This window comes from Mirounga angustirostris, unplaced genomic scaffold (genome assembly GCF_029215605.1).
Source record: "Mirounga angustirostris isolate CCGP_5_RB_7025 unplaced genomic scaffold, mMirAng1.0.hap1 SCAF_9, whole genome shotgun sequence".
Lineage (NCBI taxonomy): Eukaryota > Metazoa > Chordata > Mammalia > Carnivora > Phocidae > Mirounga > Mirounga angustirostris.
In genome coordinates, this window is record NW_026991717.1 from 54,492,178 (window position 1) to 54,507,868 (window position 15,691).

A 15,691-nucleotide genomic window follows, 5' to 3' on the forward strand; every position below is an offset into this window, starting at 1 on the left:
AATACTTCCTGGGTCTAATACATTTGGCATCATTAGCATTCATAGAAAAACCTTTGTCTTTAATTAAATCATCTGTGTATTTTTAGACTAGAAAAGGATATTGATCACCTTATACTGTAGCTAGCTATGGTGTAAGGAATGAACAATGGACCCACAGTCCCGACATTTGGGGTTAATCCCAGCTTTGCCACTTACAAATCGTAAAACCTTATGCAAATTACTAAAATTCTCGGGCTAGTTTTCTCTTTTGGAAAACTAGGATAAATATCTAACTCGTGGTGTTTCATAAGATAATATATGCAAAAAATTATAAATGCTATAGCTATAAGATTTCTACAGATAAATAATGACTTAAAAGTGATTGTATCTTTATTTACGGAATGAAAGCATTCCTCTCTTCCTTTGTAGGTGCTCACATTGGCATTGGCATCAGCGGCCAGGAAGGACTGCAGGCAGTCTTAGCCAGTGACTATTCATTTGCACAATTTAGATACCTCCAAAGGCTTCTCCTTGTTCATGGAAGGTGGTCCTATTTCCGAATGTGCAAATTCTTATGCTATTTCTTCTATAAGAATTTTGCATTCACACTTGTGCATTTCTGGTTTGGTTTCTTCTGTGGTTTCTCAGCCCAGGTTGGTAAAAAAGCGCTTTTCTTTCTTTTATTAGATCCCCCTGAATTGCAGATGACTATTCTTCATAGCTCCTTATTAATAAATAGCATTTTTATAGGTCTCATACAGATCACAGTATGACAGTTATGTAACTTATAGTTGAGCTTGAAACACAAAAAGAATATACATATAGCTACAATTTTATTTATTTTTATTTATATATAGGTAACCAATGAATCTCCATCCTGTGTGTTTTTAAATTTTTATTGAAATATTTTGGTATGATGACAGATAAGCTTGGTGTGGAGCTTTCATTAGAATAGAAACCTAAGAAACACTAACAAGAAATGTTGATGTATCTCAGGGAAGATGGTCACTCACCCAACACACTGACTGCATATGGACTGAGAGTAAATATGTTTTAAATTAGGGAGAAATGATTGATACCCTGACATCAAGGCTGTTTTGACAGCATTTCAACAGATAAAAATTGATAAAATAGATAATGGTGATATAATAGATAATGTTGGTAACAAGGAAGAAAAGTTAACAATTCCTAAGTTAGGATTCTATTTTTCTATCTACTCATATCCATTTTAAAAGATAGTTATTTCACCCCATATCTTGGATACCAGGAAAGTTTTGACCCTGGGTACCAACTGTGAAACATCAGGCCAATAGCATCTGAATATACTTATGAGTAAAAAAAAAAAAAAAAAGAGAGAGAGAGAATGACATTATAACCATAACTCTCATGAGAGATTTCTTCAACTGTTCTTCCTTCCTCTTGGATTTAATCATTGGTTTCAATGATATGCATAAAGCTATTTTTTTCAGCCATTTTATTCCAGAACAATGGAGTATAGATTAAATTGTAACATTTTGTGTTATTTTAAATGTGCCTAGGGAGATTAGTGAATCATTTTTGTAATGAATATAGATTTTGTGTGTTTTTCCCTTTATCTGAGAGGTTGAGATTTCTTTTTTTATGGGTTTCCTTTTTTTAATTTAAATTCAGTTAATTAACATATAACATATTATTAGTTTCAGAGTTAGAGTTCAGTGATTCATCAGTTGCATACAACACCCAGTGCTCATTCCATCACGTGCCTTCCTTCATGCTGATTCCCCAGTTACCCCATTCCCCAACCCACCTCCCCTCCAGCAAACCTCAGTTTCTTTCCTATACTTAAGAGTCTCTTCTGGTTTGTCTCCCTCTCTGATTTCATCTTGTTTTATTCTTCCAAGGTTTGTCTTTTTTTTTTTTACACTAACCAGAATAATGCTGTATGTATTGTTCTTTGATGTGCTTGTTGGAGATGATCTCAGCCTAGCACACTCCTTTTATCCACTCTATATTCCACAGAAATAGTGTTACTGTTTGGGTTGCTTCATTTTGCTGTTATAATTATGCCCACTTTTGTGCACAAACTTGGGCACAGGGGCTGGAATTTGAGGGGAAGAGTGTCAATTGAGCCCTTGGCAATCTGAGGTGAAGGCATGTTGACTTGGCATTGAGCAGGTGGCAGGCCATGCATGCTGACTTGGGCAGGAGGTTGGCTGGACTGTGAATTTGGGACCCACAGGCCGATGGCATCATGTGTGACAGGGATGTGGCTGGTTTTGCTTTTAACTTCTGTTTTTCTGGGAAACTCGATCTCTCCTTCTATTCTAAATGAAAGCCTTGCTGGATAAAGTATTTTGGCTGTAGATATTTTCCTTTTAGCAGTTGGAATTGATCATGCCACTCTCTTCTGGCCTGCAGAGTTTCTGCTGAAAAACCCACTAATAGCCTTATGGGGTTTGCCTTGTATGTCACTGCTTTCTTTTCTCTTGCTGCTTTTAAAATTCTCTCTTTATCACTACTTTGGGCCATCTTATTTACTTTGTGTCTTGGTGCAGACCTCTTTGGGTTGGTTTTGTTGGGGGCTCTCTGTGCCTCCTGGATCTGGATTTCTTTTTCCTTCCCCAAATTCAGGAAGTTTTCAGCTATTATTTCTTCAGACAAATCTTCTGCCCCCTTTTCTCGTTCTTCTCCTTCTGGGATCCCTATCATGAGACTGTTATGCTTGACAGTGTTGCTGAGTTCCCTGGGTCTATTCTCATTTTGCATATTTTTTCCCCTCTCATCTGCTCAGCTTGATTACTTTCTTTTTTTTTTTTTTTTTTAAAGATTTTATTCATTTATTTGACAGAGAGAGAGACAGTGAGAGAGGGAACACAAGCAGGGGGAGTGGGAGAGGGAGAAGCAGGCTTCCCGCTGAGCAGGGAGCCCAATGTGGGGCTCGATCCCAGGACCCTGGGATCATGACCTGAGCCGACGGCAGACACTTAACGACTGAGCCACTGAGGCACCCTGCTTGATTACTTTCTATTACTCTGTCCTTCGGGTGGCTGATCTGTTCTTCTACTTCCTCTTGTTTGCTATTTATTCCAGGTCTATTTTTATTTCCATTTAGTGAGTCTAATAGCTCTAATTGGTTCTTTTTTATGTCTCCTATCTCTTGGTGGAGGATCTCATGGAGGTTCTGCACTCCTTTCTCAATTCTAGCGAGTAGCTTTATGAGCATTACTTTAAATTCTCTATCAGACATATTATTTATCTCCATTTTGCTTAGGTCTCCTGCTCTGATTTTGTTCCACTCTTTCATTTGGGACATATTCCTCTGTCTCCTCATTCTGTCTGTTGCCGTGTCTGTTTCTCTGTGTTAGGAAAGTCAGCTATGTCTCCCGCACTTGAAAGTAGTGACTTTATGAAGAAGAGGTCCTGCAACACAATGTCTCCTGTTGCCCAGAACAGTGCTTTGGGGGGTGTCTCCTATGTGTGTTGCTCCAGGGGTGTCCTACCATTGTGGCTGGGATGTGTTTGCCTTCAGTCCAGTGTGTGATGGCTCTCTGCCTGTTGTGGGCAGAGTCTGGTGCCGTGGTGTTATTGGTCCAGTCTGGGGCTGCCTTGGGCTTGAGTTGAGTCAGACCAGGCGTTTGCCACAGATGAAGTAGCACCAAACTGCAGGGCACTTTCCCTGTGTAGTCCCCTGAGAAGCTTTTGTTGGTGGGTGGGGCCTGCAGTCAGACCAGCTGCCTGCCCCCAGCCCACTGCTGGGGTCACAGACTGGTGTGTGTGGTTATCTTGCCCTCTCCCTGGAGCAGGACTCACTTTGGAGTGGTGCTGACCCTTGTCTGGGCTGCATGCACACTGCCAGGCTTATGGTGCTCCTTTGATGGGATCTTGCCAAGAGTGATCAGAGGGGGTGGATCTGCTTTGCTGTGGTCTCTTGTCTATGCTGGGCTGCAGAGAGTCTGTTCTGCCATTTTTCGGGCTGCTTTCTGGGTTATTTATGCTGACGTGGGTGCTCTCTAGGCGGCCACATGGCAAGAGGTGAGCCCATGGTCGTCCTACTCTGCCATCTTCCCAGCTGATGTTGAGATTTCTTAAAATGAGGCACACCTATATCCATTCCTAATGTTCTCTCTTTTTTTTTTTTTTTTTAAGGATTTTATTTATTTGAGAGAGAGAATGAGAGAGAGCACATGAGAGGGGGGAGGGTCAGAGGGAGAAGCAGACTCCCTGCTCAGCAGGGAGCCCGATGCGGGACTCGATCCAGGGACTCCAGGATCATGACCTGAGCCGAAGGCAGTCTCTTAACCAACTGAGCCACCCAGGCGCCCCCTAATGTTCTCTTTTAAGAATAACATGCCCCAGAACTAAAAGCAGACTATGTTGATATTTTTGTTCACATATTTTGTAATCTCCAGACATTGAAGTAAAGCAAAAGTCTTGATTTTAGTTTCTCAGAAAGATGTATTCTTAGCACTACTTCAGACAAGGCTGAGGTGCGACTTACCTGCTCGTAATCTCACCTTGTCCAATACAAACAAATGTGAGAATGTGGCCTGTGCCTTCCTAGGCTGGGGACTTTTCCTCCACATAAAAATGAAGTAAGGCTATTCACTAAGCAGTCCTTCCAAGAGCCGCAGTTTTCATAGTGCAAAGGTTTGGAGCTTTTGAAAAATCACAGAACTATGAAGGGAGGCCTATACCCTCATTTAGATCTCTTAGGACACAGAAGAGTGGTCAATGATTTGTATTTACAGACACAGAGTTTGGATAGCAGGTTTACTGCCAAAGTTTTCTTTGTTAAACTGTGAAGTTGTAAACTAATATTCAGTGACTTCTAACCTTTATATTTAGGTGATTTCTGCTCTGCTTTCAAGATCTGATAAAACTGGTCAGAGTCAGATGTTAAGCAACTAGCTTTCCAATCCTCTCACCAGTATTTACCTTTTAAGAGAGAACAGCATGGGAGAACAAAGATTATTCCAAAGACATGAGTACCTGATGCTTAAATCTAGTTGTAAGACATGCCACCAGTCTATGATTCAGTTTCTTAAATGTTTGGTTCAACTTAGCTTCGTTCCTCCCTTCCTTCCTCCTTCCCTTCACTTATTACACTGAAATCTCTAGTTTGTTGCACCATCTTTACTAGACTACTGTCAGTCCTGATTGGCCCTCTGTGTTGTTTCCTGTGCTGGTGAGTTGGGATGGACTAGCGGCTCTCAAGCTTTAATGTGAATGGGAATCACCCGGAGGGCTTTTAAAGCCCAGATCCTTGGGCCCACCTGAGTTTCTGATTCAGTAACTCTGAGATAGAGCCCAAGAATTTGCATTTCTAGCAAGTTCACTGGGAGATGCTGATGTTGCTGGTGGGTGACCATACTTTGAGAACCACAGGGTTGGCCAATATAGAAGAAAATCCAATGTTTCATTGAACCCAGAGTCCAGAATGAACTCCAGTCTGCTTTTTGTTTAGTCCATGCTAGACTCTGTTCATCTTTCCTGAGGCAGAGTGGGCAGTTAAGCAAACAGCTTATTCCCCAAAATAGAATTTTTCCAGAGGGCTTAGAATCTCTTTACCCATCCTACCAAAGCCATCGCCCCTGAGGCTAATACGTGCACTAATACAGGGTCAAGAGAAAAAGGGGTGTCTGTTTCAGGGTAGAGGATTGCTTTTCCCAATTTGCCTAGTCTATTTTATCTAGCTTAACCATAAGCTCCTTGAGGAAAGAAAGCACACCTGAATCATCGTCCATAATCTTGAATGACATCTGGCATATAGAAGCATCTGGGCATTTTCATGTTGTTGGGTGTTCCTAGAACCCTTTCTTGTGCTTGAGGCAGATGTAACAAGGAGAGTCATTCATATATGCCTACAGTCACTCCTGCAGGTTGTCGTTTACTGTACCTACACCCGGGGCTGTCTCTGCAGGCTCTACATCTGGTCTGTGTAAATGTGTATAGCCTGACCAGCACTGTGGGAAAGGGGCTTGTGCCTTAAGATCTCAGGGTGATCATGGCATTGATTTCAGAATGCAGAGTGATGTTTTTTGTATGTGTTATATTGTTTTAATATGGTAGTTAATTGGACCACAAATGATGTACTTAATTGTTCATATATTGCTTCATTATAGGAAAAATATAGAGTGGATTTCTAGCCCAACTCACCAGCACAGGAAAAAACACAGAGGGCCATTCAGGACTGACAGTAGTCAAGTTTCCAGTTTTATTTTGTTTTACAAAATGGTTGATTTAAATAGGGCAGGGCAAATCCTCTTTAGGCAGAAGAGCAATCACCACATAAAACCAATTGAGCTATTGAGGAGGAGTCCAGGACTGTTATCCTTTTTGCCCTAATTTTTTTTTTTTTTAAGAAATACTTAATTCTTTTTTTTCTTTTTTTATTCTTATGTTAATCCCCATACATTACATCATTAGTTTTATTTATTTATTTATTTATTTATTTATTCTTATGTTAATCCCCATACATTACATCATTAGTTTTAGATGAAGTGTTCCATGATTCATTGTTTGTGCATAACACCCAGTGCTCCATGCAGAATGTGCCCTCCTCGATACCCACCACCAGGCTAACCCATCCTCCCACCACCCTCCCCTCTAGAACCCTGTTTGTTTTTCAGAGTCCATCGTCTCTCATGGTTCGTCTACCCCTCCGATTTCCCCCGCTTCATTCTTCCCCTCCCGCTACGTTCTTCTTCTTTTTTTTTTTCTTAACATATATTGCATTATTTGTTTCAGAGGTACAGATCTGAGATTCAACAGTCTTGCACAATTCATAGCGCTTACCAGAGCACATACCCTCCCCAGTGTCTATCACCCAGTCACCCCATCCCTCCCACCCCACCCCCCACTCCAGCAACACTCAGTTTGTTTCCTGCGATTAAGAATTCCTCATATCAGTGAGATCATATGATACATGTCTTTCTCTGTTTGACTTATTTCACTCAACATAATACCCTCCAGTTCCATCCACGTTGTTGCAAATCTTTTTGCCCTAATTTTTATGATGATTTGATCAAATTGGGATCCAGGCTTATACTTACTGAACAGGATCCCTTGGTCCCACTATTTAAGATTTTCATTCATTGGATGAATATTTATTAAGCCCATGGTATGTGTCAGAATATGGTTCCTGCTGGGGCTTGGCATGGTAAAGGATGTCTAAGGGATGCATTCTTAATGAAGTGTAATCTCACAAATTTTATGAGCTATCCATTCTGTGGAGAATTTAAGGTTCTATTTCCAGACTTGTCAGAGAAGTATATAAGCTTGTCAGGAAAGAGGCAAGTAGTAATTTGTCGTCTTCTGTTGGAGAGGAAAAGGCAGTAAGTCAGTGACAATGCCCACGTAATGGCATCAATGTTACAGTGTCATCTTCTAGGTGAAACCATTATATTGTTGGCACCAACAAGTAGGGATAAAACAAACTGCAATTATAGCTAACACTTATGTAGCACTTACTATGTGCCAGGCATTGTCTAAATGTTTTGCATGTATTAGCTCAATATTTACAATAACCATATGAAGTAGGTTTTATAATCATGGTCTATATCAGCTATTTTTAAAATACTTCTTAAAAAATTTAACTGTGGCTAAAGACACAGAACATAAAGTTTAATGTCCTAACCATTTTTAAGGGTACAATTCAGTGGTGGTAAGTACATTCACATTGTTGTGCAATGGATCTCCAGAACCTTTTCATCTTGTAAAACTGACACTCTGTACCCATTGAAAAACAACTTCCCATTTTTCCCTTCCTCCAGCCACTGGAAAGCACTATTCTACTTTCTCTTTCTATGAATTTGACTGGAAAATTTAAAATGATCCATGTTCTGGTTCACTAATTCATTCTCCTGCTTGGTTGAGTCTGTTACTGATGCCCTATATTAAATTCTTTAGGTGAGTCTGTATTCTTCAGGCTAGGATTTCTGTTTGTTTTGATAATTTCTATTTCTTTGTTGAACTTCTCATTTTGTTCATACATTGTTTTCCTAATTTCATTTAATTGTGTGTTCTTATAGTTCGCTGACCTTTAAGAGGATTATTGTGAATTTTTTTTGTTAGTCCATAGGTCTCCATTTCTTTATTTTCAGTTACTGCCACCTTATTCATTTCCTTTGGTAGTGTTATTTTATCTGATTCTTCATGACCCTTGATTCTTTGAGTTGGTATCTGCACATTTGAGGAAGTGGTGTCTACTTCCAGACTTAACAAGTTTGCTTCAGCAGGGAAAGACAGCTCAGCTCCATTGGAGTACTGGATGGGTCAGGTGGCAACATCTGTGGGCAGGCAGGGCTTCCTACAGGGTCTCTAGTTAGGCAAAGCCATTGCTTGTGCTTTGAGGTCAGAGGGACTGAATCTAGGTGGGCTCTGATTGGGCAGGGCTATGGACTAGGATCTGCAATTGCTCATGGTTGAATAAGGTCTTGGGCTGTGCTCCCTGACCAGATGGTGCTACTGGCTAGACTTTGTGTTCATGCAGGGTCATAAGCAGGGCTTTGTGATTGGGTGGGGCCTCAGCCTATGCACTGTGATCAGGCAGGACCATACGTATGCCCCTAAAGTTGGGCTGGGTCACTGTCTGGGCTCTCTCATCAAGTAGGACTACAGGCTATACTCCATGATTGGGTGGGGTTGCTGGCTGGGATCCCTGGAAGGATGGGGCTGCAGGCTATATTTCACAATTGGCAGTTCTATAGGCTGAACTCTGCTGCAGGGTGGGGCTGTAGGCTTGGTTTCCTGGATGGGTGGTACCATAGACTGGGCTTTGAGGCTGCCCAGGGGCACTCTTCAGGGCCCCTGGTTTTGTGGGGCCAGAGGCTATACTTTAACTGTAAGGCAGGGCTGCTGGTTTGGGTTCCAGCATAACGGGACTGTAGGATGGGCTCTGTGGCTACCTGGGATCTCTGGTTGGGTGGGGTTGGAGGCTGTACTCAGCAGTTGGGTGGAGCTGTGAATTTTCTTCCCTGCCTAGGTAGGATCATAGAATGGGCTCCATGGTAAATACAGCTCTTTGGCTGGGTACCCGAATCAGGCAGAACTCCCAGCCAAGCTCCCCAACCAGACATAACCACTGACTTGTCTCTGCAGATTGGCAGAACCCCCAGTAGGGATCTCTGCTCCAGTGCTGCTGCAAGTTGGAGTGAGGTCCATTAAGATCTGAGTGCTGGTTGCTGTATGCCTCTCCTCCTATCTCCATCTCCATCTGATCCTCAGTGGTTGAGCCCTGCAGATTCCCCCAGTGATCCCCATGAGATAAGACCTGAGTAGGGCTCCTGGGAAGTATCCTGCAATGCTGGAAGAGCTGGATGTCTACCTTGGTTGGGTTCTCCTTTTCTCACTGGAGAAACCTCAGGCCCAAGGGGCCACCTTGGTGAGGCACTATGCCAGCCTTGGAGAGGGGGATATGGTCAGAGTGGAGCTACTCCTCTTGCCCTTCTAGTGTGGTCCTTCTCAGTCTCTGTGCTTTAGCTTCAGGTCCTGGTTCTGGGATTTTCACAATGGTGTCCAGTCTGTAGGTAGTTGCTTGTTGGTATTCTTGTGAGGCTGACTGAAGCTGCAGATGACCTGCATTGCCATCTTGATGACATCACTCCTGAAGTCACTTTTTTTTTTTTTTTTCCAGAGAGCATTTCTGTGGTTCTGCCAGTTTTCTGGGGATACTGCCTAACTGAGACCTCTTTTTCTGTTCCAGGATTTTTTTGACTTTGAATTGCAAACTCTGGTAAATACCATTTATGGTCCAAATTTTCAGGAGAAATTTTTTGTCTCTTCCTTTGAGCTAGTGCCATGGTTCATATAGGTGGTCCCTCTGAGCACGAAGATTTGTTCTTCCTTTACTTTTACACTAAGGATTCAGCCCTTTGCTGCCTTAGTTTTATGAGAATGTTAGATTCCCCATGTGGTCTAATCTTGGCAACAATAATGATGTCAGAATAAATAGTGTGTTAGAGTCAATGAGAATTGGTATTATTACCCAAACTCATTTGGCATGGAACCCCACTTTTCCAAGCAACATGCATAATGTCCTTAGAACAGATGCCATACAGAATCCACTTTGGGAAATTCTGGAATAGAGGTCTCTACAGCAACAGTTGCAAAATCTGACATCACCCTGCTTCCAGTGTTTTGGAAGCAGGAAGATGTAGGAAGGACAAAATGATGCTAAAAATACTATCCCCATAGGAATAAGCTATTTATATGTTTCTCCCTTTCAAAAATTTCTGTTTTTTAAATTAACTCTAGTCCAGAGGACAAAATAGCCTTTTTTCGTATGCTGAAGTGGGGAGTTTACATTTCAACTTCTGTAGTCTTTTCCAATATCCTCAGTTTTTTCCGGATTACAAAAATAATTATGTGTGAATATGTATCACCTTTTATATATTGGAGACCATACTCTCTTTATCTTTCTTGTTTCAAAAAAAAACCACTACATTTTGAGAAACACCTCTGGTTTTACATTCTTTAAAAACTGTTCTTTTTTTTTTTTTTTAAGATTTTATTTATTTATTTGACAGACACAGCGAGAGAGGGAACATAAGCAGGGGAGTGGGAGAAGGAGAAGCAGGCTTCCTGCAGAGCAGGGAGCTGGATGCAGGGCTCGATCCCAGTACTCTGGGATCATGACCTGAACCGAAGGCAGACACTTAATGACTGAGCCACCCAGGTGCCCCAAAACTGTTATTTTTCTTAATGGCATTCTGAAATATGGATTTATTATAAATTATTTCACTTTTCTGATTGAACATTTAAGTTGTTGATATTTTAAGTTGATTAATTCATTCCTTGCCCGTATCTGTGAGTCACAAAAGATTGTCAAATTGCTAATAGGAATACTTGTTTACCATCTTGGGAAAAGAAAAAAGAATGATGAATAGGTCAAATAGGTCAAGTGTCTTACCCACTTGGAACTCATTTTGTCAACCAGGAAGTGAAGAAATGGATAAATAGGTCCAATAGAAGACTGTAATGGAAGTTAACATGAGAACATGGGAAAAGAAGAAATGTGTGAGGATCTGGGATTACTTCAGGGGCTCAATAAATCTCAAGTGAGCCTATGGATATTTTCAAAATTGAGTGGAAGTCTGAAGGTGTGAACTCTTCCTACCCTGTAGGGATTTAGGGCTGATTTGTGTAAGGGTGTGAGACTGTAGAGGAGCAGGAGGAAAACCCTCCCCTCCTACCTGAACTCTTTCCAAATGACCTAAAGATTAGCTGAATTTGAAATCTCATTTTAATTTCTACAATTCCATTTAAAACCATCTCATTCAGAACCATATGATCCTCTCAATTGATGCAGAAAAAGCATTTGACAAAATACAACATCCGTTCCTGATTAAAACTCTTCAGAGTATAGGGATAGAGGGAACATTCCTCAATATCATAAAAATCATCTATGAAAAACCCACAGTGAATATCATTCTCAATGGGGAAAAACTGAGACCTTTTCCCTTAAGGTCAGGAACATGACAGGGGTGCCCACTCTCACCACTGTTGTTCAACATAGTGCTAGAAGTCCTAGCATCAGCAATCAGACCACAAAAAGAAATAAAAGGCATCCAAATTGGCAAAGAAGAAGTCAAACTCTCTCTTCGCAGATGACATGATACTTTCCGTGGAAAACCCAAAAGACTCCACCCCCAAATTAGTAGAACTCAAGCAATTCAGCAATGTGGCAAGATACAAAATCAATGCCCAGAAATCAGTTGCTTTTCTATACACTAACAATGTAACTGTAGAAAGAGAAATTAAGGAATCGATTCCATTTACAATAGCAACAAAAAACATCAGATACCTAGAAATAAACCTAACCAAAGAGGTAAAGGACTATACTCTAGAAACTACAGAACACTTATGAAAGAAATTGAGAAAGACACAAAAAGATGGAAAAACATTCCATGCTCATGGATTGGAAGAATAAACATTGTTAAAATGTCTATGCTGCCCAGAGCAATCTACATTTTCAGTGCCATCCCTATTAAAATACCATTGGCATTTTTCAAGGAGCTGGAACAAATAGTCCTAAAATTTGTATGGAATCAAAAGACTCCAAATTGCCAAGGGAATGTTGAAAAAGAAAAACAAAGCTAGGGCATCACGTTGCCTGACTTCAAGCTATATTACAAAGCTGTGATCACCAAGACAGCATGGTACTGGCACAAAAACAGACACATAGACCAATGGAACAGAATAGAGACTCCAGAAATGTACCTCAACTCTATGGTCAACTAATCTTTGACAAATCAGGAAAAAATATGCAATGGAAAAAAGACAGTCTCTTCAATAAGTGGTACTGGGAAAATTGGACAGCTACATATAGAAGAATGAAACTGGACCATTCTCTTACACCATACACAAAGATAAAATGGATGAAAGACCTCAATGTGACACAGGAATCCATCAAAATCCTAAAAGAGAACATAGGCAGTAACCTCTTCGACATCGGCCACAGCAACTTCTTTCAAGATACATCTCCAAAGGCTAGTGAAGCAAAATAAAAAATGAACAAGCTAAAGATCAAGATAAAGAACATTTATCTTGATAAAAGATAAAAAGCTTCTGCACAGCAAAGGAAACAGTCAACAAAACTAAGAGGCAACCCATGGAATGGGAAAAGATATTTGAAAATGACATTACAGTTAAAGGGCTGATATACAAGATCTATAAAGAACTTCTCAAACTCAACACTCAAAAAACTAATAACCCAGTCAAAAAATGGGCAGAAGACATGAACAAACATTTCTCTAAAAAAGACATACAAATGGCTGACACATGAAAAAAATGCTCAACATCACTAGTCTTCAGGGAAATAGAAATCAAAACCACAATGAGAGACCACCTTACACCAGTTAGAATGGCAAAAATTAATAAAACAGGAAGCAACAAATGTTGGCAAGGATGTGGAGAAAGGGAAACCCTCTTACATAGTTGGTGTGAATGCAAGCTGGTGCAGCCACTCTGGAAAACAGTATGGAGATTCCTCAAGATGTTAAAAATAGAGCTCCCTACAACCCAGCAATTGTACTACTAGGTATTTACCCCAAAGACACAGATGTAGTGAAAAGAAGAGGCACATGCACCCCAATGTTTATAGCAGCAATGTCCACAATAGCCAAACTGTGGAAGGAGCTGAGATGCCCTTCAACAGATGAATGGATAAAGGTTCATGTATACAGTGGAATATTCCTTAGCCGTCAGAAAGGATGAATACCCACCATTTGCATCAGTATGGATGGAACTGGAGGGGATTATGCTAAGTGAAGTAAGTCAAGCAGAGAAAGACAATTATCATATGGTTTCACTCATATGTGGAACATAAGCAATAGCATGGAGGACCATAGGGGAAGGGAGGGAAATCTGAAGGGAGAGAAATCAGAGAGGAAGACAAACCATGAGAGACTGTGGACCCTGGCAAACAAACTGAGGCTTCAGAGGGGAGGGAGTGTGGGGGGATGGAGTAACAGGGTAATGAGTACTAAGGAGGGCACGTATTGTGAGCACTGGGTGTTATATGCACCTATGAATCATTGAACACTACATCAAAAACTAATGATGTGCTATACAGTGGCTAACTGAACATAAAAAAAAAAAAAACACCTCATTCAGAAACCCTTTTAAAAAACTGCGTGGCATTGGCAGCAGGGAGGTCTTACTTAACAGTATTGTGTACAGCAAGACATATCTTACAGAACAGATGTTATACCACTCTGATGGTGGAGACTCTGGTGTTTCCCAGCCCCACCCACATGAGTGTGCCCTGGTATGCTAGTAATCCAGGGACTGGCTGTGAGGGTAACATGGATGTGGATCTTGAAGTGGTAGGGATTGTCGTCTCTTTTCCATTCCGTCTTTCGCTAGAAGGTCCTGATTAGTAACAAGTGTAACTGAAAAATCCTTTGCCTTTTTTTCTTAGCCCTTTTTTTCCCAAAGACAGTATGCTATAAATGAGGCAACTGAAAAGAAAACATATTTGGGAGAGACACTAGGCTACAGATTATGAGAATTTTTGAATAGGGGACATTTTTGCAGTGATGCTTTTTTTCCCCTCACCCCGCATTGAAATTATTTAGCTGGCATTGGCCTTCAAAGCCATGTGTTGGGTAACTGGGCTTTCGTAGCTCTTAAAGCCCATTGAATAACCACTTAGTTCCAGTCTGTTAATAGAAGTAGGCCATCTGAGGTCTTTCTACCCCTGCCATCCCTCCCCTAAGTTGCTTCAGTGGAACTGAATGCTCCACAGAGAAATGCAGCCAGTAGTAATAAAAACTCTAGAGCCTGGCAGATTCAGGAATAAACATGTGTTTTGAGGCCCTTCCTTAGCAGGCCTGATCCCCAATCACTTGTCTGTCCAATCTTGACAGGAGTGAGACTCACACAAACATCCTCTGACACACAACTTGGAGTCTTTGAATCCTCGTTCATTTAACAAGAATAAACTGAGGGCCAGTTTAGGGCCAAGTGCTCTCCAAGGACACCAGAATGAACCAGAGGATGCAGTTCCTGCCTTCAGGGAACTTACAGTCTGGAAACGATTTTGTTTTCATAAATGTGAAACTGGTGTTGAGTAGTCACCTTTGGTAGAAAATAAGGATTTTTTCCATCAAGAGTTTTTTTGAATTAAATTTGTCATGGATGAGCTGTGTCTTGGGGCCAACCCTGTCTAATCCCAGCGTGATTCATAGCACTTTGATACTTCTTTCCTGCACCTCTCAACAGATTGCTTTGAAATAATCCACTCTGCAGCTGAAAATATCTGATAAAATGTAAACAGATTGTGCTTTCTTAGACACAATGTTGACTTTTAAAAGCATCAGTTTAATTTCTTAATGAAGTGACATGTGCTCTATCTTTACTACCTTGGCCTGTCTCTGGGGGCCTGGTAAATTTTATGCAGACTCTTATTCTCTGATGATAGCTCCAGGAGATTCCCATCAATGCCCCATCCTGGTAGGTGGGCTGGGGCAGATGTGCAAGCCAATCCAGCTATGGTGTGTGATACTCCAAGGGGCTGGGGGTGGAACCATTCATTGCCTGTCAGATGGTGATGGCTTTAGGACATCTCAGATGAATGATGATGTAATCCAGGCTGGGTTGTACTTGGTTTGTGGACCTTCTCCTGGTTAATTTCAGGGCGCTAACCTCTGTTGTGGTTGCTTTGGGACACATGGGGAAAGAATCCCCTTGGGAGGGGCAATACCCCTTTCACTTGCTTTGCTGGGTGGACTTTCTTGGAGAAACAGCTGGGACACAGAACAAAAAGTATACGTTTTGTCGAAATCTGGAATCTTCGCTCTGTCAGGGAATGTCCGAGATATTGAGTCCAGCCCCTCTTACAGAGGAGGAGCCTGAGTCCTGCGAGATCTGAGGATCAGTCATGTGCAAGGCTGGGACTGGAACCCACGTTTTCTGACTCTCTCTTCATTGCTCCCTCTGCTCTGCTTGATAATTGGCCACTGCAGTTGTCACAGACTTGGAAGAGAGAATGGCTATATCTTCCTTAAAAAAAAAAAAAAAGTTTTCACCCAACCCCTAATCAGGGCAAGTGTTTGCTTTATTTGGTATCTAAAGGAGAAACATCCCACAACACTTGGTACAATAGGGCTATGAGGAGAAAATAAAGTCTTAGAGAGAGCTAATGTCTGGGGGGTGGGGGTTCTCACAGATTAGGTCCTTAGAAAGGGCAGACTGTCTCCTGGAATCATCTGGAAGCTTGAAGCCATTTTTT

At 41.3% G+C, this 15,691-nt stretch overlaps 1 protein-coding gene across 1 annotated transcript in view; it reads left to right on the plus strand.

Moving 5' to 3' along the window:
- The window catches only part of ATP8B4 (ATPase phospholipid transporting 8B4 (putative)), a 266,629-nt gene that overhangs the window by 220,585 nt on the left and 30,353 nt on the right, over window positions 1–15,691 (plus strand). The window contains exon 23 of the mRNA XM_064570495.1: window positions 409–632. Coding sequence (XP_064426565.1) covers window positions 409–632 — 224 coding nt within the window. The remainder of the gene's footprint in view (window positions 1–408; window positions 633–15,691) is intronic.